The 25,349-nt window shown below is 45.7% G+C and overlaps 1 protein-coding gene across 4 annotated transcripts in view; it reads left to right on the forward strand.

Moving 5' to 3' along the window:
• The first annotated feature begins 2,352 nt into the window (after positions 1-2,352).
• The window catches only part of bltp3b (bridge-like lipid transfer protein family member 3B), a 38,203-nt gene continuing 15,206 nt past the window's right edge, over positions 2,353-25,349 (forward strand). For all 4 annotated transcript variants that reach the window (XM_064342703.1, XM_064342705.1, XM_064342704.1 and 1 more), the window contains exons 1-7: positions 2,353-2,664; positions 16,896-17,058; positions 21,935-21,973; positions 22,093-22,184; positions 22,268-22,457; positions 23,894-24,034; positions 24,281-24,451. In XM_064342703.1, the coding sequence (XP_064198773.1) occupies positions 2,621-2,664; positions 16,896-17,058; positions 21,935-21,973; positions 22,093-22,184; positions 22,268-22,457; positions 23,894-24,034; positions 24,281-24,451 (840 nt within the window). In that variant the 5' untranslated portion in view covers positions 2,353-2,620. The remainder of the gene's footprint in view (positions 2,665-16,895; positions 17,059-21,934; positions 21,974-22,092; positions 22,185-22,267; positions 22,458-23,893; positions 24,035-24,280; positions 24,452-25,349) is intronic.

Consider the following 25,349-nt stretch of genomic DNA (forward strand, 5'->3'; position numbering starts at 1 on the left):
GTCAACAGTTAACTGGAAGAGATAAACTCTGTGCTTTTACTATTCCGGCTGATTTAAGCACTAGCGATGCAGTTTATTTTCCCGGGGGGATTTTCTATATATTTTTTTCTGTTTATTGAGCAGAAGTGTCATACTGCTCAGGCATAGTATTAAATGCTTGTAGTGGGGTTGTGTAGTAATAATAATGAGCATATATTTTAAATTCTAGCCAGCCAAAAGCATAAACTTGACCTGTATTAATGTTTTGTGATCAATGGTAATACTTAATACTCCAATACTCTCCAAAAACATAATTTTGAGTTTTATTATTATGGCATTTATAGTTCACTCTTCCTACATTTTCTCCCATTTTAACATTACCCAGCTGCAAGTAGAAACCTACACCCCCTTTGCTCCAACAATCTACATTAATTCAGTGGGGCAGAAAAGACTATGCACACCCTTTTAAACTTGGGAATTCAGCCAGTCTCTTCCCGCCCTGTGATTGGCCGGCTGATCTGCTGCATTTACTGCACCATATGATTGCACAGCTGCTGCAATCAACCATATAATGCTCAAGAGAATTTCCTTCCTCTGCCTGTGAGATCTTATGGCCAATTGTGTGTTTCCCCATGTGGGTATCACAATCCAGATTGAGTTCTGGGCTATAGGGTATATGACTGCTCCCAGAATAAAAGTCTCAAGAGGATATGTCTCTCCAAAGTTCATCTGTAGGTGTTTTTGAGGCTATACTTTTTAGCCAACACAATTAATATGGGGCTGATGTAGAATATTCCATACTGTGTAGTTCTTTCTTGGCCTATGTAACATGTAACTATGTATGTGTCAGGGGAAGATGAAGGTTGCAGTCACTAGAATAACTAAATTATTTTCTTTATGGATCTGAGGCTGTTCATGCATGGTGACTTTTTCTTGTTTTAGTACATTATAGGAAATTCCATAGATTATGTGATCGGTGTTTTTTTTTTTGTAAGAAACCACAAAGAAGTTTAAATTACTTGTGGCAGCTCTTGTGCAGAAGTGCGACGGTGGTCACCACTAGCACCACAGAATTGACCACTAGAGGGCAGAAGACAGCTTAGTAGGAAGCGCTGGGCATGTTGGTAGCAGCCATGGAATAAACTCACCATCAACTTTCTCCTCAGTTATACAGCATTCTCCAAGGATCCATTCTTTTAGCTCTTTCACATAGACAGTACAGTCAAGCAGTAATGACTTACCCTTCATTGTTTTCAATGGAGCGAACAGTGCAGAAGCGCAAAAAATGTCTGTAAGGCTATGTGCAGCACCAGAGTTCAGGTTATTAGAACTTTCTGTTCTTGAAGACCTGGCTGTGAACAACCAATCACTGTAGGATTGAGAATCATAAAATACCTTCACAGGATGGCAGACAGTCTACCAGTAGAAATATACATAATCTATATTCAAGCACTAACACTAGCACTAGCCCTTTTTCACCTGTCTGGATCTGCCACACTTAGCAGATCTACTTGCTTGCCAGTTGGCAGCATGCTTGGTTGTGAGCTTTTCGGCACCACACAGGCCTTCTTATTCATAGCTTTTTATGCTGTACCTGCCACCTGCCTTCCTTCTTTCCTGCCAGTACCATTCTTTTCTGCCTACTAACCAGCACTACCTGCTGGCACACCACCTTCCTACATGTTCGTGCTTTTCCTGCCAGTGTGTGCTTACTGGCACTGGGCAAACCTGTCTACCTGGCAGCACCATGCTTCCCAGCCTTTCTTATTCTACCATGCTTGTCCACCCGGTTTTTTTTTTCCCCTGCAGGAAGAACGATCGATGAGGTGATATATGTCTCTTATGTGATTTTAGCGGGGCAATTGCGGGGCAACAAAAGTGGAAAAACAAAAGTGGGAGGGGGAAAAAGTACGGATTTATTTAAGGGCACTGACTGGAATGTACCTGCCCCCCTGCCCCTTTCCTTGCAGTCTATATAGTTAGCAGAGGGCACTATAATGATACTCTGTGCTGTATTAAATTCCTCAAGGGGACAGTGTTACACCAAAAATGGTTGTGACAATTTGTGTCTAGTATATACAGTATACAATGGATGGTAAACACACTTCCAGATCTATGCAGCAGCTAATGACAGAGAGATAAAATTCCGAGTTCTGAGCTAGTTCCAGGCCGTGTTAGAATTGTTTGGCCTAGACTAGGTGGAAATATAATTTCTGGCCAGAATTTCTCATTTCCTGATATGGCTGTTGTGTTGTAACGGGTCAGACATGGGAATTTCAAATGTTAACCATGAGGTCACATATCTTGTTATAATAGACGATCTGTATGGATTACTAGCTCGTAAATGCACCGCCCCAAGCCTCGTTTTAGAAGCAGTCGGCCCCCTTGGCCCCGCCTCTACGACGCGTTGTGAGCACAACCAGGCCCGTCTCCAGGTGATGTTGCAGAAAAGATGGACTCCAGTCAGAAAGTAGGTTAGATATGGCTGGTAGTCTGTCGTTAACCGTTGTGCAGTGTTTAGGAGGTTTGGAGCGGTTTTTTGTTTTTCTGCTGGAAACCAGGAACCAAGGACCTCTAGAATGAAGCTGCCCATGGCCACGAGAATTTGAACAGCATTTAGGAATAAATAATTCATTCAGTCATGGCTGGACTGATCAAGAAACAGATCCTCAAACATCTATCCAGGTCGGTGGCTGTTGATCGTTTGATTAAATATTATCATGTTAACAACTGAGTGTACGGCGAGTAAACCAAAGGCTATTTGTCACCAACAGTTGTAACTAACCAACCATGAATTCAATTAAAGTTAACGTTTGATAGCCGGCTTGCTAGTGTATTTCACCACAACGACAATCCATTTCGTTTCGTTATCTTCAGCGTTGCAACATTGAGAAAGACCGGTTTACCTTTCGCTATCAAATGATGCTTGCTGTCTTAGCTAGGCATCTCGCTAGCTGATTGCTCCTAGTATTCTTCCCTAATGTGGGAAGGTGGTAGATGGCCAGTTTGCTAATTCAAACAGGGAATTATTGTATCAAGTTAGCGAAGTTAGCTGACTTGCTAGCTAAAAGGTTAGCTACAGTTCGTATTTACCCCGAAGAGAGATGAGTGGGTTTCGGGTCAGATGGCTAAACGACGCAATAATATACCGATTAGAAAGTCCCCGATTGTTTTAACTCGCTACGTCACGTAGCTACTCAAAGATAAGCAGATGGGATAGCAATGCTGTTACTTGTCTTAGCTAGAGGTGACTTACACTGTGGAGGACTAGCAAGGTAATGTTGGCTGCTGTAAGAAGGCTCAAAAAGAACAGTGTCGTTTTAATACAGTATGGTCCCCAAAGCTAGTAGTAGGTGTGCTACGCACAGAAGATCTGAGGCAGCAAGCCGTCGTCGGGCTTGCTTGCTGTAGGCTATGTGAATTGAATTGGTGTGCCATTCATGTCACGATAGTTTAAGGACAGTGTATGGCTACTAATATCTGCCATGTAGCGTTAACGGTGCACAGATGCAGTGTTAAGACTGGGTGAAGTTGTTAGGTCGATTGCGAAATTGACTCCGTCCTTGGTTTCCACAACATTCATTGGATCTCTGTAGCTACGGTTTCTTGGACATTTTTTCGAAGGAACTGTTCCATTTTCCCTTTCATTTTGAAAGCGTATTCCTTATTGAATTCAGCGTGGGAGTCCCTATCTATATATTGCTAATTGGTAGAAAATGCTTAATGACATTATACTTTTATTTTTTGCAAGATACTACTACACAATTATATTTACGGGACGAATGGCAGATACTGTGGCAGTGGCCGCCTCAGTTATTTGCTTAAATTGCTTGGTCGTGGACCCGTACGTTAAGGCATGCTACTGCCTGGAAAAAAAAATCCCAAACCCTAGTGACGTATTGTGTTTCCAAAGAAGGAAAACCCGTGACGTTACGAGGTCCAAATAAAACTCAATGCGCCAACACCGATTATTTATTTAATTAGAAACAAACCAGAAACGATCGAGACGTCAAGTAACGTTATTTCTTCTCAGATACGTCGGACTGCCTTCTTGCTAAATTGACCTAAATTGATGTTTTTTCAAAATGAAGTTTACGTGATTTTAGTTTTATAAAAGTTCAAATAACCTTTGGCTTTTCAAATCCTATAAATCAAAAATCATTACGATATCATGACAATAAGTCAGGCCAGTTTGGCTGAAAACAGCAAAGATGGCCTTGATCGTACGGTCAAGTTTAAAGGCTGAAAACAGGTTTGAATTGATGACTGAATCTGTTATGCTGATGAAGATAAATCGCATTAATTTAATTGTGAAATACAAGGATGTTTTTGTTTGGTTGGATTACGAAGGGTTGCCAGCTTTTAGATCTGACTCGCACCTATAGAAGGCATGGATGTTATAGATAACCTCTTGACTTACGATGGTGCAATGCACATGAAGTTCAACTGGTTGGGTTTATTTTTAAAAAGGAAAATGCACCCTTTGGCAGCCCTCATTGGCTGTTGTAAACCTGGTAATAGATGCAGTGCTGGTAATCAGAACTGGTGGAAAAACCGACAGCTCACACTGTGTGGCCAGTAGTGTGTCCTAGAAGGTGACTCTTCTGCACACAGAGCCAGCATTCAGTGTTCAGCAACCTTGTGCTTACAGGTGAAGTCCAGTGGTGTTTGTGCCACTGGACAAAAGTGCAAATTCTAGAGTTCAGGCTGTTTTGGTCGCTCTTCTACAGCGGGGTGCTAAGGTCCAGGGTGCTTTGGCCCTGGTTCTCTGTGTGTTCAGTGTGACGTTGACCCATCAGCCGATCAGGATGTTGAGTCCATTCCAAACCCCGTTTCCTGTGCACGAAGGCCTTAAGCTTAAGATTTTCAACCCGCCAGCTGATTGAGTGGGCACACACACAAACTGTCGACTGTCTGGGGCAGGTGGGTGGTCTGGGGGGGGGGGTCCAAGTTTGTCTTGCACTGTAATTTAACAAATGCATCCATGGCCGTGTAGCAAAAATGCCTTAAAATCGTTTGTTTTATTGTGCCCAACAAATGGCTGTTTCATTTCCTGTTTCGCGTTCATTTTTTCCGCATATCTTATCTGTATATCTTGTGTCTGAATCAGCAGTGACTTCTCTTTCCTTTGGTAGACACAGTCAGTCCTGCCAATGTTTCTGTTAGGCTGAAGTATGAAGAAAAGGTTGAAACTGATGTTCATTCAGAAGCGTGAATCACAATGAGATTTTTTTTTTCTCTCCCCAAACCAGTAAACCATAATTTTTACGAAAATGATTAGACCTAGCAAATTGGTAATCTGTCCAGCTAAAGAATAATCGAGAGGAGCACTATTTATCTTCGGCCTAATGTCATCCGTTAACCTTTTTATTACGCCCTTCGAAGACACCCAGTTATGTTTAACACACATTACAGCCCTACGGTTGTAGACAATGCCTGTGCGGATCAAGCCCCTAATAGGCCTAGATCATGCCCCCTGACCTGCCAGCATTACTGAGGTTGCATTGTTTCTTTCAGGGCAAGCATTGAGACCATTATAGTGTAACCGTGTTAAAGCTTAGAACAGAAGCGCTACGGTGCAACTTTGCCATGTGTAAAAGACTCAGTCTGGACTGTAGCAAGCACAATGTCAATGGGGCATGTTGTTAAGAAGGCTTGCACTTGGGAATGTAGTGAACATGGAGACCGACTGCTTCTTCTACTCTCTCTTGGAAGAATGCATAAAAAAAGACAAGACCAGGTTAAAAGTATAGTGTATGGCTGGACCGAACCGGCCCACGTCACAGACATGCGCGGTGTAACTTTATCACTCAGTCAGTCGGTCACAGACATTCGCGTTTGTAGGACTGGCCCCGCTGTTGCGGTCCAGCCAATAAAAATGTTCATTGCTTGCCTTTGATTGCACCGGTTTCTGTGATCAAGCGTGACAGGCTTTCCGGTGGCATGTGTTGGTGTTACATCTCCGTGGGAACAACCTCATTCCGAAGTGTTGTATTGATTGTATAATACTCTGTCTCTCCCCATTTTGGAGGACTTCAGATATGGGCAGCTCTTTGGACCAAGGCCCGATTGTACAGGAAGCTACTCAAACACTGTAATTTGAGTTTGTTCTGATAAAGAGAATGCACTACAGAAGTGTGCGTTCTCTTTATCAGAGGTTGTGAGTTTTTGAAAACAGACCCTAGTTTTTTCTCAAACCTTATTTAGCATAGTACAGTTTGTCTTCTTGTAATTTTCTTTATCTTGCACAAATGGTCTTGATTTAATGACCAGGCATCCACTCTTTCAACAGTTTGGCCCCAGCTGATTTCACCTGCCAGTATATAATTTATTCAATTAAAAATGTTATTTCCAACCGGAATTGCATCTCATTCGGCACATTAGGGTGAACAAAAGCATTAATAGATTTGACTGACTAAATTTACTGGAATGTGAATGCGGAAGACTCATTCATCATACTGCACACAGGATATTCTGACATAATGTGGCCAATTGGCAGTAAAAGTCTAACAAAGAACAATTACCAGCTTGTCTGCAATTCAGAGGTTGCAGAAACAGTTGGGCTGGAAACACAGCATACACTGGGGGTCTCCAGGACTGAGTTTGGGAACTTGCCACGCTACAGTGTTTTACATTTCTCCCGTTTGGCCTGAAATGCCAACCTCAGCTTCAGCCTGCAAATGTCTAATTTCTTCTCCACAACAACCCAATGGCCCATGACTATCTGAGAGCAGACTGATATTTCTTCAGGACGGACTAGTGCATCACTGAAAGGCAGAAGTGAACCCACTGAGACGACCAGATTGGTAATCTGGACTGGTGTCACATGGCAGTGCAAGAATGAAGAAATGTGAACATTTGCAAGACACTGCTAGCATTTTTTCTAGGAGCACATGTGTTCTTAACATAAGCATGCTAATGCATCTCAGTTAGTGGATGTTCTTCAAAATAATTTTTTTTCCAGTTAGCGCACATCAGTTTTCAAGAGAAGACGGTCCTGAACTGGGAGCACTGTAGAGCACTGGTTTGAGCCAGCTGGATGCACTATGGGTCTGTGGGATATCGGTGATGTGTATACTGGGTAGGGGAGACCATCCAAAGTTAACAGTGGAAAGTAAAGCTGAGCATCCAGCAGCTTGTAGTTATGAATTCACTACGCTTAATGGACAGTGTATTTACTTTGTGGGAAAAGACAAACATTTGTATGATGATAAGGAAGAGGAGTTCAGAGAAAGAACTGATTGAGGAAAATGGCAAATTCTTGTTAAACAAACAACTACAAGGTCCAATGATTGGGTGCATGTAATTAATGGTAATTACATCTGTATCCATCTGCTGTTTATAAACGGAGAGGGTAGCCTTAATTAAAAGATCTTCTGTTTTTGTGTGTCCATTTTGTCCTCCTTGTACAGTCTCACTAGAGTGCCTGTTGGGACTGTGTGTAGATTGATTATGTCACTTAGGATTTGCTGATTGCGGGAACAAAGTTGAATTCTAGCATCTTTCAAGAGGAACATGTTGCCTCAACCCACATCCCTATTACTAGTTTTACATTTTATGATTTGATTTTACACTTGAACAATCTACGAACTATCAATTCTGCATAATCTCTCATTTGTAACCAAGGGCAGGTGCCTGTGAATAGCTGTTTAAACTAAGTGATTTCATTTTGTGAAGGGCCTCCCAAACGAGTAATTTTGCTACCAGATGGAGCAGTTAGCCTGCATTTTCTCTGTTGCAGGATTTTCTCACTCGCAGTCATCGATCGTGGTTGGTGGCGATGAGCTGAGCGTTTTACTGCCCACCGTGAGCTCGCCCACATCAAGGACGCTCGCTGCGCCCTGTTCACATAAAAATCATAAAAAGTGCCACCAGTTTCTGCCTGCCTCACTCAGAGTAATGGGAAAAAATAACAAGAACAGTGTGTCCTGACGCTGCAGTGCTGTACCCACGTCCCACGTTCGTTACGCTGTCCGGAAGATCCGTCCATTAATCTACAAAAATCGTTTTCACTAAAAAAAGGTTTGTTGAATGACGGTTTTATAAGAAATACTGGCCTGTCCTTCTACTTCTAATTTTAGCATCAGTGCGTAAGCACAAGCTTTGAAGTATTCCTTGAATGCTTTACGTTTTCTTTGCTTCAAGCTGCACTGTACTGCCCGGAGGGTTTGAGTCATTTTAGGCTGATGCAGCTGACCGACAAAAATACCTGTGGAGTTGAGGGCTGCGGGCCTGGACAATTGCTGAGGCCAATGCCCTAAACGAGCTTCCTCTTTGCATTTTTAGTACCAGAATCCTTGCCAAGTTTGTGCTCCTCTTTATGGCTAAAATGGCTTTGTGGTCTGTTGAGGGCAGTGAGTTTTGGTGTGCTTTTCCCCTGTTAACCAGAACGGGGAGAAGCGATTGCTGAGTACTGTGGACAAGGAACTGTGTTTCTGTGGACTTTCTTTTCCCGGATCTGTTGGGTTTATATGCTCAAATGATCACATGTTCAGTTTACTGTGAAGGGAGCTGGGATTGTTTCAAGAAGGCTGAGGTTTTGTATTCTTGGTGGGGCGCTGTTTTTGTACTGTGGCGCAAGGTGCCATAATTGCTTCTTTAAACCTCTGGCTGTAATAGGGACATGTGTAAGATTTAAGTTGTGAAATTCCCCCCAAGCTAGCGGTTCTAAGCATGCTTCCTGCTGTAACAAGTTTGGTTGGTATTCTAGGCTGTACTAGGCTGACCCTGTGAATCGGATACTGTTCCTTCTTCCTCCTCCCTCCATGGGTGACATTTTGCTGGCCTCTCTGAGGGCTTGTACTTTTATTGGTCCTGCTGCAATTAGGATTTATGGGAGCGTTCTTAAACTTTCCACCTGTCTGTAGGGATGTCAATATTGCAAAGAGGTGTGGACTCTTTGGAATGGTCAAACTCTGAAGGCTAGCAGCTGTGTGTTGACTGCTACTTTTTGGACCTTTTGGGAATAGGGCTTATCAGGGTTATGGGCATGTATTGCTCCACAAGACGTGTGTGTGCCTGTGCACGTGTTTATGAGCTGACTGGTATGTTGGTTGCAGGTATTGTAATGCTACACATTTCCCTCTGCTTTTTCTACTTTGAAAGTGAATGGAAAAAAATGGGCAAGATTGTGCTTTATCAAGTCTGAGTCAGTTGTGTTTCTTCCATAGTGCTTTTAAAATGGTTTTCATTAAGCTGACTTGTTCAATAGGTAGAAACACTCTTGGCAGTCAACAAAGGAAGCTCTCTTCTCCAGTTGCATTACAAGTCCACTGAACAAAATTCATCCAATTATTGTGACTGAAACTCATGCATTCCCGTAGAAACTCCCAAAATAGTCTCTGGAGAGGTACGACATTCAGGAGGGTACAAGTGTCTCTGAGTCTATGTAGAGGTAGGGCACTCGGGAATGTCTCTTTGAGTGTCTTCTCTTGACACACAGTGGTCCTCTGGTCCTGGATACAGGCCTATTGTCTTACTGTCTGCCTAGTTCTGTATGGTCATGGTCTCTTGGTTCTGAATGGCCCCTGTGAGCCAAGGCTGATTGGTTTGAGCACAGAGCGAATGCAACTAATGCAGTGTGATTGGAGGGGAGACTGTGTTGACTGTTCAGAATGCACTTTGATTGGATGAGAGAAGTCTGGGGTCTGTTCAAAGCTCCCAATGATTGGAGGAGAGCCACTGTGCCCCAGGTGAGTTAACCTGCCCGGTAGAGACCGGCAGGTGGCTCGAGTTTCCTGTCACCTGAGAGAGTCATGGGCCCTGCTTGTCTGATGATGTGTATAAATATTTCACTGGCCCCAGGCTTGTGACATCATTACTGGCACTGGGCTGTGTAGAACTGGACTGCACTGGAATGCAACTGGGCTGGACATGTTCCAGGACTGCTCAGTACATATTACCCAGGCATACCCTTGCTTTATGCCTGGGGAGCACAGCTGCTACATAAGTGTGTATTAAAAGAGTATGTGCAAATGGGTGTGTGGAGTTGGTATTTTACCCCAAATTAAAGTGTGCTGCCACAGTTGGGGACTGAACTGTCCGTGAACGCCGCCCGGAAAGCTAGCGCCTCCGCGGCCGTTGGTGACGCCTGTGCCGTTTCTGGGAAGTGATGACTGGCAACAGAGCGGGCGAGGGTCTCCTCCCTGACCTTCACGCGTATGACATCACTCTGTTTACCGTAGCTGCGCTCCGGCGCTCGGCCCAGCGGCTGTCGGCTGCGTCGCCGGCCCGTGTGTGTGTGTGTGTGCACATTACACACCGAGTCCGCCTCTGCTGCCTCTGTGGGCCGGTCACGCCAACAACACTGAGGCCCTTTCTCCGCTCCCCGCGCTCAGGTCAAGTTCAAGGCCTCCCCAGCGCTGGTGGCATGACCGGTTTCCCGCCTCTCTCAATCACGTCTCCGTCTCTCTGCTTCTGAAATAAATCCAGTGGCAAAGTCAAACGTAGCCTGAGGCTGTTTTTCCCCGCTGTCTCAGGCCTACCTCTTAACGGAGGAATAAATAGTCTGCTCAGCTGTTACCGTGCGCCTTTGCATTCGACATCTGTTTCATTCAATTAGACAGAACCCTGCGTAGGTCTGCAGTGGAGATCCAATCTGGCGTGCGCTGGTGCATTGTGGGTACCATAGGGAAAGAGGTGGCAGGCAGGTGGACTTTGTTTATGAGCGTAATAAAGGTGTGGAGAAGCCAGTGGACAATGAGATACTGCAGCAGTGAATGAACTCGCTGGGGTACTGGCTCTCTCTCTTTCTCAGTATCTCTTTCTTTCTGCCATTGTCTTCCTTTGTTTCCATCTGTCTGTTGCAGCCAGGAACAGCAAGCACATATGCCAGGTGATTCAGGTATGTATGTCAGTGTTTCCCACAGAGATTGTTCTTAGGGGTAGGGAGGTGTTGACCTGGCGGTGGTGGGGGTGGGGTTGGTAGAGGGGGAAGTCTTAGTGAAAAGAGGAAGTGCTTTTTGTATGTGGGGGAAGAGTGGTATGCCAACAAGAGATGCCTTTTCTATTATTTACAAGCATAATGCTGCCCGTTACCCAACATCTGTGCATTTCACAGAATATTCTGCACTGATTTTAACCTATGAGACTCTGGCACGTACCACCCAGTAGAAGCATTTTGTTTGTTTATTATTACTGTTATTCAGTCGCATCAATTCAGGACTTCTTTCAGAGGCATTATTGGCCCAAATGCATGCCTGTCAAGTTATATCAGCGTTGCTGATTTCTCTGCAGTTTTACGCTCTGTTCGAGGCAATGCCATGCAAGGTCAGTCACCCCATACGTCTCCAGTCCCCATGGCCTCTAAAGTAATCAGATTCACGCTTGTTTGACGCAGTTAGCATCTACCCAGTGTCCTTTATCGATGGGCTATTTAATAGAGTTGTCATCTGTACAGTTAATATTTTAGATTGGTAGCTGCAATATCAGTTCATTGTGAAAGCCGAAGCAGGATATGTGATGCTAGCCTCGCCCGAGAACCACATGAAGATGGCATCAAAGGCTGCCGTATTTGAGGAACTGGGGTTGTGCAAAACGGTAAGAGAAAATTACTTCAATGTTTTGCAGATGTGCGGCAGAGTAATTTATCTCTTCACATCGCGGCTCAGTCCCTCATGCCTGCTCCTGAGCTGGGCCTGGGCTGACTGCTTCCCCCCCACCTCCCCTACAGCAGATGGGGCGGTGGGGGGGGAGCACAGACTGTGCGTGTCACACTGAGCCGAGTCATCAGTCTGAGTGTTCCGCCCCAGCCCTGCTGTCCTCCTCTTCCTCACGGGGACCCACACTCATTTTCTGCAACTCTGAGCAGTGTCGCCCGACTTTAAAAACCCTGTCTGTGGAGCGGAATGCTACATATAGCCTAGGTAATTTACTTTAAATGGACGATTGTCTTTACACAATGGGTCGCATAATTTGTGTGTAGAATTCAGTCCCTTTACTCTGTAATAACCCTGGTTACATTGGAGAGTACAGGCTAGTCCCTGGTTGCTGTATATAGACACAGCTGTGCGTTCCAGTTGAATCTGGTTCTAGTGAATCTGCTGTGCTTCATAGGAGCGGGGCCATGCTTAGGAGGAAGTGGTTAAAAGTGTAAAGAGAAAGCAGAAGGGACGCAGTCGTCTGTGGCTTCGAGAAACAACTGTAAACCAAAGTAGAGCGACCATTCAGCCAGCTTGTATTTAGGTCTGAACAGATTCAGTCCAACCCGTGAAGAGAAGAGGCCTGCAGCCCCTAGTCACCGTGGAGACTAGCATCTTATGACGTCATCGTTACTCCTGATGTCATTGTCGTTCTGCAGCGTCGTGCAAAAACACATTTCATTGAGTTTATTTGGCTATGGCCAGTCTACAAAGCCATGAGGGAAAGGCCTTTCTCTTAAATCCTCCACGCTGAACTGAAGTCCTCAGGTGTTTTACATGTTGCAATGTCAGTAATCTCCCACACCTAGATGAACTTTCATCCTGTGTGGGAGTTCCCTTGCCAAAGGGTCGAAGGTTCCACTTGCTACTTGCATCAGCTTGTACTCCAGTAGCTGTTGAGCTTTTATTTTGAATGTTTTGTTAATGTTAATAATTTGTCCTGTACGTTGGCATTAAAGCATTTGCTTAATTGACCAGGATAGCTACTATAAATAATGTATGCGTTTAATTTTAATGTGTGTTTAATAAGTTTGTGCAGTTTTTAAGCAGTTTTTGGGTTATAAACCTTTGTGACTCCCACACATAATGTTGAACTAAATGAAAACCCCTGGGCCATGTTGAGATGTTTTGAGGATCAGAGGGAGTGAACAGAGGGAGTATGGAAATTCATATTTGATGACTATTTAATCCGAGTAAGAAAATGAATTAATTCGCTACCTTGCAGAACAGGAATGTTTTCATATTTGATATAGGTAATATGGGGACAACAGCCTTACCTCTCTCATTGAAAATTCGTGCAGCAGCATGCAGTTGCAGTCAAAAATACTAACATCTTGTGGAGGGTGGAGCCAGTGGAGATATCTTTTTTTTTTTCTCAAGTGAAAGACCATGTTGGCTTCTGAGAGACTGATTAAAGTCTGCATATACATATCTGCTCTATGTTATGCTGCTCTATATCATGGGAAATTCTGGCTTGTTCATGCAGTTTACATAACTGTGTTTAACCGCTACCAAGGGAAATGAAATCATAACTTCCTTTAATATTTATCACACGCAGTGTGAGTTGTGTATGGCAACAAAAACATTTAGGTCACTGGATGACCATCATCTTATCGAGTGATCCTGTTTAATGAACAAACCCCTGTATACATCTTTTAATTGAATATATGTGTGCGGCTGATTCAGTTTCATAATGGTGGAAAACAGGACATTGGAGCACATTTTTCACGTTTATTGGTTGACTTTCGAAGCCATGGTTTCACAGGTTTACACATACTACAGTACTACATGTGCTACTTTAGCTTTAATTTATATGATTCCACAGGCGACTGGTCAACTTCACACTTTGTGCTAGGATACGCTCTTGCACATTTCTACAAAATACCAATGTAGCACATCTTTGTTGACTGAGGTAATGATTCTGGTTAATTATTGAAACACTGAGTGAATGGGTGCTCTTGCCCCATTAGGGATGTTAGCCAGTGATATCACAAGGATACAATGGTGTCGATTATTGTGTGAAATTTGAAGTTTCTAAGGTTAAAAAATAATTCTTCTAGATTTTGTAGCAGTACAAATCGATTTTGTTGAATACACAAGTGTGATTGGAAATTTTTTTTGCTACTTTCTGATTGTTTATATATTTGTGTTGGTTTTACATACTTTTGCGTGGCCAGTTTGGAGTAATGGGATGCACAGCTACAGTCACACAGACTGGATGGGCAGGAGCAGCACCAGCTTGCGGTGCTCGTAAAGTGTACAGTAAGACTGCTGGACACGTGCCTTGTCCTCAGTGTATAATGTGGGGATGCTTTTTTTTCTCCTGAGCGTCACATCCAGAGCATGAGAAAATGGTGGCTCTGTCTGGACAAGATAAAGGACAATCTATAATAATGGACTCTGAGGTGATATTTGTTAACGCTGAAGCTGTGCCAGTCTGTCATCCTGAGGCCTGGACTGGGTCTGGTTCCAAATCCGTTTAATGGGGTTCACCGTGCCGCAGCCGCTGTCCCGCCATTTTTTATGTGAGGGGGAAATTGCCTGGCGACCGTTTAGCCCGCTACGGCGTTAATTGCGGCCGCCGTTGTCGTGAGTGAGCGGCAGAATTATTTCACGTGACTCATGTCCCACGTGTGTGAAATGATTGGTATGAATAAAGGAACTTCTATGACGTGGTGGTATGAACAAGGGATGACAGTCTACACCGAAACCTGCGCAATTGACTTATCGTCTTGAGGAACAGGTAGCACAAACATAGACACCTGCTAACCCCCCTACTCCCCCCTTCATTTGGGTGTGAAATGGCTTGGGTGCAAACCCAATACCTGCCTGAAGTCATGAAAGCTGTATTTCTGCACAGACCTGTACAGTTGAACAGGTCTTTGTAAATAAATTTGCTGTTGCGGCTGTCAGAACTATCTTGTCCGTCGCCAACTGGAAAATGAGATGCCTATTCCAGGCCAGTCTTTACTATTTGGCTGCGTCATAATTTTATGCCATGCGTAGCTGTCCCAGGTGTTACCTGCGTGCTAAATTTCCACCCACGTGCTTTACATATTTCACATTTTTAAGTCAGACTGCCCTCCCCAGACTGAGAGAGCGGAACGCTTCCACACAGATGTTTTTGCGTTGTGCGGGGCGTCGTGCGGCTTCTCTGATTGGACACAGTGGGCCGGGTTGTAATTTTCTCGGTCTAAAACGCGCCCCCCTCACAGTGCACGCGCGAGTAGGCGGCGCTGGAACACAAGCGTGACGGGCGTCAGGATTAATAATGGATGCCCGTGTTGGGAGACGGCCCGAGCGCTCCCTGTTCGCGGCCGAACTGCCGCATTTTCATTAAAACTGACGGTACGGCTGTTAACGCCGTTCCGATGTGGATCGATGAACTGCTGCACGGCCAGGAGCTGAGGAAATTGAACTTGAGTGCTCGGGTCCTGCGTCCGCTTGCTGTTTCACTGCAGCAATCCAGGTAGTGTGGATCACAAACTAAAGCACGAGACAGGCAATTAAAGAAATTATAGGAAATTGAGTCGTGAATGATCAGTGGAATTTGGATAAATCCTTGCAGTGTGTGGGAATGGTTTTCCCAATGCTCTCAAGGTTAATTCTTCTTTTTGGGTAATCATTAATGTTGTGTTGGACCCCTTTTGAACTCTGCAGGCTTCTCTCTCACCATTATCGATGGCTTGCTTTCTATGTATTTATTCACGTACTTGGCAAAAAACAATGTTGTTTCTGCCCAGAGTCTCCAGACTGCCCGACCAAAAGAATGGACAATAGCGCAACAACGTTCATATTACTGACATTACTGGTAAACATTAACAGTATTATCAAATTTGCCTGAGAATAATTAACAATTTTGAGGTCAGCTAATGGCTGGGCCATGGGGCTGTAGCTCCTCTCCACAGTTTACAGCCACGTTTATTCTCTGTGAGCTTTGATCTGTGGCAGGCTGCCTGTGCATACAGTAACATGGCCTATTGAGAGGGTAGAGCCTGTGTCCTGCCCACCTCTGGACACACAAGCATACCGTTAATCCACACAGGGTGCAGCCTACTGCGTGCCTGTCCGAGCTCTGGAAACATAACAACACTGCCAATCCCCACGCTACGATAATACCGAACGGTACCAAACCGACCTCTATTCAAAGTGACACAGCTAACCTACAAAGTGTATGACACAGGCCTAACCTACTTTGGGGAACAATGGAGTGCAATGACACACAGCTAATCAGTGCAGTGCATTTATTCTCTCATGCCCAAGGGCAGTTATATTATATGCTGAATAATGGTGTTATCTTGAAAACCATTCCTAACATGGTCATGAATTTCAAAGTGCCAGAAGTAAACTTTTCAACTCTACTGCAAGCGAGTGCGTTGAAGCCCGAATTTTAAATTGGCCTCAGTAATGGGAAATTCATATTGGAAATTTTCTGAGATGGGGCTGATTGCGGTCTCTGATGAGGATGGATCCGGTTGCTGGCATCTTCCCAGCATTGCTGCCCGTTCTGTCATCCAAAAAGGGAGAGCCAGGGACACTCTGCCCTTGTCGTTTGTCATGTGTGCTTCTCTTTGGCTTGATCATTTTCCTTTTCTTTCTGTTCACTCCTTTGACTACTTTTTCTTCCCTTCTCTTGGTTGCCGCAGTGATCTGTTGCCAGCTCTTGGTTCTGCCACAACATGACACCCCCATAGCTCTCGGGCACAAATCAAATTAACTTTTGTATTCAATTATGAGGTCACCTCATTGAGGAGCCAAAACATTTATTTTTAAGTTCAAACTGCCTCGTACCTGTAATTTTAAAGTTCATTGACATGTGTTTAGATTACAGACAGGCCTGTGCTTTACACACGAGATTGCACGAGATCTGCAATTTCATACATGGGGCCCCAGTTGTGACCCAAACTCCGTTTGCAAATGCAGCCAGAACCCCCTCCATGTTGGGTCAGATGGAGATTCACTTCATATTTTTGTAATCTAAGGTCCTCTTGTCTTACAAGATACATGGATGTGGACAAGTCTCCATTTAATACAGTTGCACACAACTGGCTGCAGGCTACATCAAATCATAGTTTTATATTCAGTTCTAACTGCAACACTGTCTTTAAAAATAAATAAATAAATAAAATAATTTTACATTTGCTCTAATTGGTCACAAATCATTAGTAACAATCTTTACTAACAGTCCTGCTTCCAGTGGAGCTCAGTGGTCTTAGAACGAGTCATTTCTGTTGCTTGCAGAGTTGTTCCTTATCTCCATCTCTTTCTTTGACACAGGTTTGCCAAGAACCTCTCCCCGGACAAGATCAATCTGAGCACGCTCAAGGGGGAGGGTCAGCTGACCAACCTGGAGCTAGATGAGGAGGTGCTGCAGAACATGCTGGACCTGCCCACCTGGTTGGCCATTAACAAGGTCGGCTGCAACAAAGCATCCATTCGGGTAAGGCCCTGCGACCTCTGACCCCGCCACCCCACCCTCAATCAGGTTGGGGATCTCTGACCTCACCACCTCACCATCATCAGGCAAGATCTTGGTGTTTTCAGGTTTTTGCCAAGAGGCCACTGCAAGAAACCCTGTCCTGTACCGGCACTGCATTTTTGACCACACGCACAAAGTGATGTTTTATTTAAATACTTTGACAGCTACACAAATATAATTTTGTAAATTAAGTGGTGTTATATTGAGTGCTGGCCCTTGTGGAAATGGAGTGTACTGAAAGTATCTTGAAATAAAATATGAGATCAAAATATTGGAACGCTTCACAACACAGGAGCAGATACACATTTTTGCCATACAGCTGCAAAAAAAAGAAAATAAATATAATATTTTAAATGAAAGTCCACGTAGTTCCAGTATATATAGCTGCCTATTCCCTTAGTGTAAGTAAGCACTTCATTGCGGTCTGTATTACTGCTGCAGCGTTTACTGAGCTAGCCCTGCGCGGCTCCACTCCGCGCAGGATGAGTAATCGATGCAGCTGTTTCCCTCGGTTCATTTTAAAGTGTTACATAATGACGCGCAGCGTAATGGACAAGGCTACTTTTACCGCACAAAAAGGCTCTCTTGCTACAGCGCGCAGGAGGGCCGCGGCTCTCTCTCTCTCTGGGTTTGGAGCTGAGGTTTGGAGTCCTTGCTTCCGCTCCTCGGGGGCGTTGCATCACGCGGAGGAGGCCCCCTGAAACGTGGCACTGAGAGAGTCTGAGCAGCTGCGGGGCCGGCTGAGGAAACTTCCTTCGGAGATGAAGACATTGTCGCTGACGTATTAATCGGAGGCGTTGTCATGCTAGGTCCACGCAGTATAAGTGACCGGCCGTTGCGATAATGCCGGTGGACAGAGCAATAGCATACGCGCGGCTCGTGAGCACACCCGTGTTTAATTCTGCTTTTTCGGCGCGATTGTTTGGATGGAATTGCGTGTCTGTTTGTCGCAGGGCAGGTGCCCGATAAACGCTTCCAAAACGTTTTCATTTCAAGTGAATGTTAGGTGAAAACTCGAGGGCTACCTGAGAGCTCAATGTGATTTTATGCAAGATGAATAGCTTGCTCAAAATTGGGGAAAGCACGTGGTTTCTTTCTATAAGCGAAAACCCATGTAGCGGTATATCTAACTGAAGAGCTGTCCCGGCTGTCTAATCTGTAGTTAGCCATATATATGATAAATTGTTTCATTTACAGAAGTAATTACATTTCCATTGTAATAGTAGAGGCAGTTAACTATTTGTACCACCCCCCTTAACAAATAAAAAAATAGCTTTCTCTGTTTTTTTTTTTTGGTATAAATGGGTATATATTAACTGACTCATTGTCTATTAAGCCTACCTGTTTTGCCAGTCACCATACCTCTGCTGCCTAGCCGATTTGTATGAGTTTACCTGCTTGGAATGATAATGCGTGCTTTTTTAAAAAAGTGTGTCAATAAACTACGCAGCACACAGTGGCCTCATTACAGCGCCATTAGATGAGGTCAGCAGTGCGGTCCTCGGCCCGGCACGCAGAGCTGTAATTCTGTCGAGAAAAGCTGGCACTGCTTTATCGGGGCTTCGCAGTGGTGGCCTTAGCGCGGGCTGGCGAGGCGGACTCTTGTCTCGCGGTAATAAACCGCGGACTGGCGACGGGCGAGCGAGAGAAGCTGGTTACCGTACTGCGGGGAGGCCGAGACACTTAGTTCAAATTTGCGTGAGCGTAGACCATTCCGACCACGTCCCAGCGAATATTTCACGGCATAAAATATTGGTAACATAAATCATGTTGTATCAGTGAAATCTCACGGATAACGTAGTGTGTCGAAGCATATCTGTGTTTCCTGTACTTCCTGTTGTTCCTGTATTGCTGCAGTTGTATGCAGCTGCGATACTGTATCAGGGTAATGAACCTGCTGTACAGGGGGCCCTGGGTACAGGAGCCAGGAAGTTCCACAGGCATGTAATTCTGTGTCATGTCTGAGTCTGAGGTGGTAAATGTGGCGTAATGTGGTGTAATGTAGGGCAGAGTCTGGGCAAGGGTTGATAGTTAACACAGTGAAGCGTGTGGTAATCTAACCTGCTGCAGTGTTGCAGTGCAATCACTCCACCCCGGTTTGTCTGAGCCTTGGATCAGGGAAGCAGAGACTGTGAGAGCGGTCTCCTCACTAGACTGGATTACATCATTGCATTCTTGGGTTTGTGCAGTGACGCATACCTACGCACACACTTTCCGTTGCTAACTCGCACACAGACACACACACACTTTCCTTGCCTCTTTGTCAGTGAACCTCCAGACAGACATGGTCCTGTTTGTGTGTGTCATGTGTATGTGAGCAGCCTAGGCAGGCATGGGTAAATACAGAGAACGGCCTGATACACTCACTGGAGTGTTGAGTGAGCACCCTGTGGATGATGCCTGAGCGTTGGGTTGAGTGTTGAGTGAACACCCTGTGGACGATGCCTGAGAGTTGGGTTGAGTGAACACCCTGTGGATGATGCCTGAGTTTGGCTTGAGTGAGGAACATGTTCTGCGTGCTGCAGTGACTCAGAGTGACGCGGCACCAACGCTCCTCTGTTCCCGTCACCCTCCTCACCACCACACCCTCCTTCTCCTGCCCCTGCAGCGGGCACCAGTACATCCCTACCGCAGTGCTTCCTGCCAATGAGCGTAAAATCAATGCAGCGCCTCTGTTCTGAGAGGCCAGTTTACAGTGGCTGATCAATACTGGCTGCTCGCAGGTGTCTGTTTTGAATAGTGAATTAATACAGGCCCAGTGTAATGTCTCCGTTTAATAGCAAATCAATACGGCGCTGTTTTGTGGTCTCAGTGTTGAATCCTAAATCAATACTGATCTGTTTGATGGTTTCAGTGTTGAATGCTAAGCTAATAAGCTGAACGCATTGTCATGGTGTCACTGTTTAATGGTAAATTGATGTGGCGTTGTGGTTTCAGTGTTTAATAGTAAAACTGCGGTAATGCTTTTGGTTGTCTCTGTGTTTAATAGCCTAGTTAACTAAAGATATTTGGTGGTTTCCATAACAAATTGAAAATTATTGTAGGGCTGGCTGATGATTTCAGATCTGGACAGAGTGCTTTTTGTTGGCAACGTTAATGCTTAATTAATCTCATCGCAAGATGTGATTAATAGACAGCTTAATGTGAACAAGAAGCTTCAGCAGAAATGCTGCACTCATTAATGTCTGACGGACAGCGTGACAGATTGTGAGCTCATTAAGGGGCGGAGACTTCCCCAGGTTCTCCATAGCTGGACTGAGAAGTGCTCATTAATATTAATGTACAAGTGGGTGTGCATGTGTATACTCAACACCCAAAGTGATGTTTTTTTTCCGCTTGGAAGATGTAGGCTAATTACAAGTGAAAAACATTTCTCACGTTCTTCTGTACTAGGCATACGTCATCGTACATGATAGATTGATTCGATGCTTTGCTTCAAAATAAGAGGTGGAGTCATGGCTTTGCAATATTCACGGAACCCTGTGACTAAGTCTTGCAGTTGCGGAGTCATCCTTATAGAGTCATATTTGTAACCGTCGCTGGGTGGCCGTGTGTAGTTCTCTGCGGGCAAGCAGCACGGTGCTAAATATCTTTGCACTGTGTAGGATCTTTGTCTTTGCCTGCTGAATGCTGTTTTTTTCCTGCTGGCTGGCTGTCTGTTTGTGTAGCGCTCCCCTGTGGGAAATGCTAATTCTTGACAATTATCCAAGGTGTCGGAAGGAAGCAGGTTGGTCGAAATGCCATTAGATTTCAGTGTGACTCACTCATTTTCCCAGATAACTGCGCCTACAATGGAGGGCGGGAGAGAGAGAGAAGCATGCACAGACTTGAATCTGGCCAGAATAACTGTTCAGCAGGTCTGATTATCTTTAATGCAAATAAAGTGTTAGCTGTTGATTGGAATACAGTTCTCACATTTGGGATGCCAAATATCCGCCTGTATTCATTTATTATTTTTCCCCATTTATCCCCCAGTTTGGAATCCTTAGTCATACCGGATTGCTTTGCCACCCACTCTTGTGCTAGGAACACTGCTCCTAAAGTTCAGTACTATTCAGTACTCCTAATGCAAGCCAGTGACTATTTAACACCCTGTTTGCCACGTAGTACCACAGGTGAGAGCTAGCACCGACAGGAGGAGAGGTGTATCACTCTCCCATGACAACTGATGATATGTGCTGGCCTGGTGTAAACAGGGGGGCGTGATACTTGCGCACTGGCAACCCATGGAACCATAGCTGATCCACCCCACCACTGGTAGGGCAACACAAAAAGAGTCCTCTCGCTGTGGACCCCAGGTTACAGTTGACTAATGACTTTGCTTTGCTTGTTTATGGTCCCTGTTTGTAATCGTTCCGTAGCTCATTTGGGAAACCTGATATTTACTGTGGTTTTGCAAGAGTTCTGTTGGATCAGCTTACATCTTAGTTTGAAAAGGACTCTGTGCTCAGAATCAGACCCTTTCTGTGAGGCCTTTTTCATTTACGCCCATTCACTGCTATAACTGAGTCCGTTTGCTCTGATCCAAGCCTGCTTTAGAGTGCATCGGTGTGGGGTGTGAACCTCGGGTCGTCCCAGGAATGAGACGCTGAGAGAGACCACGCAGCTGCTCCTCCCTCCCACATCGTTCTTCTCTCAGAAACATCTGGCAGAGGGAGAGGCCTTCCGCCTGGCGGCCCTCCATTAGCGTTCTTCGAAAGGCCTAGCGCTTTCACGGGTTTGCGTCCTGGGAGAGTTTGCGTAGTTGGCCTGCTTTAGGTTACGTACGCAGATACGGTCGGTCTGAAGGAATTATGCGGTCTTCTCTGCGCCTGAACAGATTCTGTTTCTCTGGCAGATTCCGTGGACCAAGCTGAAGACACACCCCATCTCCTTGGTGAGCAACATTCTTCAGATTTTTTTTTTTTGTGTGGCTGTTGATTGACAGGGGGGCTCCAGGGTCTGGAGGCCTCTTTGCAGTTTGAGTGACGGGCACGGCGGCGTTCTCTCTTTCAGTCGCTCGACAAGGTGGTGATGGAGATGAGCACCTGCGACGAGCCCCGCCCACCCAACGGCCCGTCTCCCATAGCGACGGCCTCGGGTCAAAGGTGAGCGACTCGCGTGCCTCTCTGTCCCCGGTGCTCGTCCGTCTGTCCTCGGCCCCGCTCATTCCGCGTCCGTCTGTCCGCAGCGAGTACGGCTTCGCGGAGAAGGTGGTGGAGGGCATCTCCCTGTCCATCAACTCCATCGTGATCCGCATCAGTGCCAAGGCCTTCAACGCCTCCTTCGAGCTCTCGCAGCTGCAGGTGTACAGCGTCAACACCAGCTGGACCACCAGCGATCTCCGCTTCACCCGAATCCTGGACCCTCAGCGCGGGGAGGTGAGCGCACACGCCCTGGCCCGGGGCGCGGTCGGTCGGTCGGTCTGTCTGTCTCTGTCTGTCTCTCTGTCTGTCTGCTGTCTGTCTGTCTGTCTCTGTCTCTGTCTCCCCCCCATTCTTTCTCTAACACTTTCTCTTTCTCTTTCTATCTCTGTCTCTCTCTCTCTTATCTGAGCTTGGGAAAATACCCAGGAAAATACCCAGACCCTTGTATCTCGCTGTAACAATATAGGACACGGTCTGTAGTCTAAAGGAAGCTGTACACCAACCCAACAAGCCCCTCAAGACTGCCCAGCATCAGGCAGCGTTAGCATTTTGGTGTCTTAGAGAACAGTCATGTGACATCTCTGTGCACAGTGCCTATGGACCCTCCCACAGAGAGACTCTGTGGCTAGTGGTCCAGAAGCCTGACTTCAGTGAATCAGGTGCTGGACTGTGACACTGCTGTGCTTCTCTTTATTTTGCTTCCTGCAGAAGCAGAAATGAGCCACTTCTCAGGGAAGTTAAAATGAGTTAAAAACACACACACACACACACCGTACTGTGTGCTGGCCAACAATTATTTTATTCCTCTTTTGTGGCTGATAAGGAAACTGATAAGCAGTGAAACTCCATAGATAATAATAATAGTGTTAATATAATAAATTTTTTAAAAACAGCAGCTGTCCATTTCTTTCCTCATAGCAGAGGCATCCGGGAAGCTTTTCTTTCATCACACTGCTAAAACCCCTGAAAAGCACTCATTGTTGTGTAGCGGTTTCTGATTACCGCGATTGTGCTGGGTTAGAAGAAAGGCCTCTACTTCAGCCCTCCTCAGGTAAAACTGGACACCCCAGACACTGCTGCACACCTGATGAAACAGTGAGCCGCAGCTGTGTCGATTGCCAACGAGCCTCAGGTGTGCGCCCCACGTGAGGCTGGTGCTATTCGTGGCTCTTGCCTGCCATCTGGGCATTGGAAGACCGCAGGAACCTCTGATGGCAGCCAATGAGGACAGGCAGCCATTTTGGCTCCTCCCTCCCCTGTCTGATTGTAGTTTCAGAAAGTCCCTAGGATTCTCCATGCAGAAGCTTGGCTGGTGGGTCTGTTTGTTTTCAGCACCGGGTCTGAACGACGCTAGCTGAACAGACTGAACCAAAAAATAGGGGACATGAGAAACTGACATTGTGCTCCAAAATGTGAACTGGTTTATTGATTCAGAAGTGTGAAGAAGTATTAAAAAAAAGTGCTTCTGCCCACTACTCCCTGCATAAACCTCCGTCAGATTGAGCAGCTGACATGACTGTCCTTCTGCGTATTGCACTTTAATAGAACGCTAATTATTTCAGGAGAATCGACAGCCCAGCCTCATCAGGAGCTGTTAGATTGGTGCAGCAAAGATCCTGACAGCTTCGTCATTAATGCTACCTTTGGGGACTGTGCCGCTCCTCCCTCAGATCCTCACCTTTAAGGAGATCAGCTGGCAGATGATCCGCATCGAGGCCGACGCCATCCAGAGCGGAGAGCACGAGGTCCTGAGCGCGCCCATCCGCCTCATCACCAACCAGTCCAGGATCCGCATCACCCTGAAGAGACGGGTGAGGACGCGCGCGCGCGGGAACATGCGCACCACGCGGGGTGTCATGTGACCGATGTTTGAGAAGCTCGGGTTCATATTCTGATATTGGTTCATCTATGAAAGGAGTGCTTTAAATCCTGAATAGTTTACAGATCGTCTAGGTTGCTGGAAATGTATTGACATCTGTATTGTAGTCGTCTGTGTGTAGATTTTTTGCTTTGTTCATGTATTATGTTAATTTCTTGGTTGACTGGTTGATTGGCAGATGAAGGACTGTAACGTGGTGGCCTCTAAGCTGGTTCTGATCCTGGATGACCTGCTCTGGGTTCTGACGGACTCCCAGCTGAAGGCCATGGTCCAGTACGCCAAGTCCCTGAGTGAGGCCATGGAGAGGTCTGCCCAGCAGAGGAAGAGCACCGCCTCTGAGACCTCTGAGGTGAGTCCCTATGAAGCTGTCTGTGACACACACACACACACATACACACACACACTCACACACACACACACATGCACACACACACACACACACACATACACATTCACACACGCACACACACACACACAGCCTCTGAGACCTCTGAGGTGAGTCCCTACAAAGCTGTCTGTGACACACAGTCACACACACACACACACACACATACACACACAGCCTCTGAGACCTCTGAGGTCTCTGAGGTGAGTCCCTGTAGAGCTGTGTATCTGACAAACGCACGCACGTACGCACACACACACACACACACACACACACACACACACCGCTTCTGAGACTTCTGAGCTGAGTCCCTGTAGAGCTGTGTATCTGACAAACGCACGCACGTACGCACGCACACACACACACACACACACACACACCGCTTCTGAGACTTCTGAGCTGAGACCCTGTAGAACTGTGTATCTGACAAACGCACGCACGTACGCACGCACACACACACACACACACACACAGAGCTTCTGAGACTTCTGAGCTGAGTCCCTGTAGAGCTGTGTATCTGACGCACACACACACACACGCCTCTGGTGATCTCTGTACACCTGTGAGACACGCTCACTAACAGCCTGCTCACTGCCCCCTCTCTCTGTGTAATCCATACCCACCTACACTGCGTCTCCCACTCACGTCATGGTTTCAGGCCCGTATGGACCCTCCTCTGTCCCTCTGCTTTATTAGCAGTGGGAATTCACTTAAATGAGCTCTTCAAATGCTGAACCAGTTATTCCACACTGAACACTCTACAATATGCCCAATAATTATAGACCTTTATTTTTGATATGATGATGATGATGATGATCTTTAAAAATGACTCTTCGGAGGTCCGGAGCACATTTCTGTGGTC

This window comes from Anguilla rostrata, chromosome 7 (genome assembly GCF_018555375.3).
Source record: "Anguilla rostrata isolate EN2019 chromosome 7, ASM1855537v3, whole genome shotgun sequence".
In the NCBI taxonomy this organism is placed as follows: Eukaryota; Metazoa; Chordata; class Actinopteri; order Anguilliformes; family Anguillidae; genus Anguilla; species Anguilla rostrata.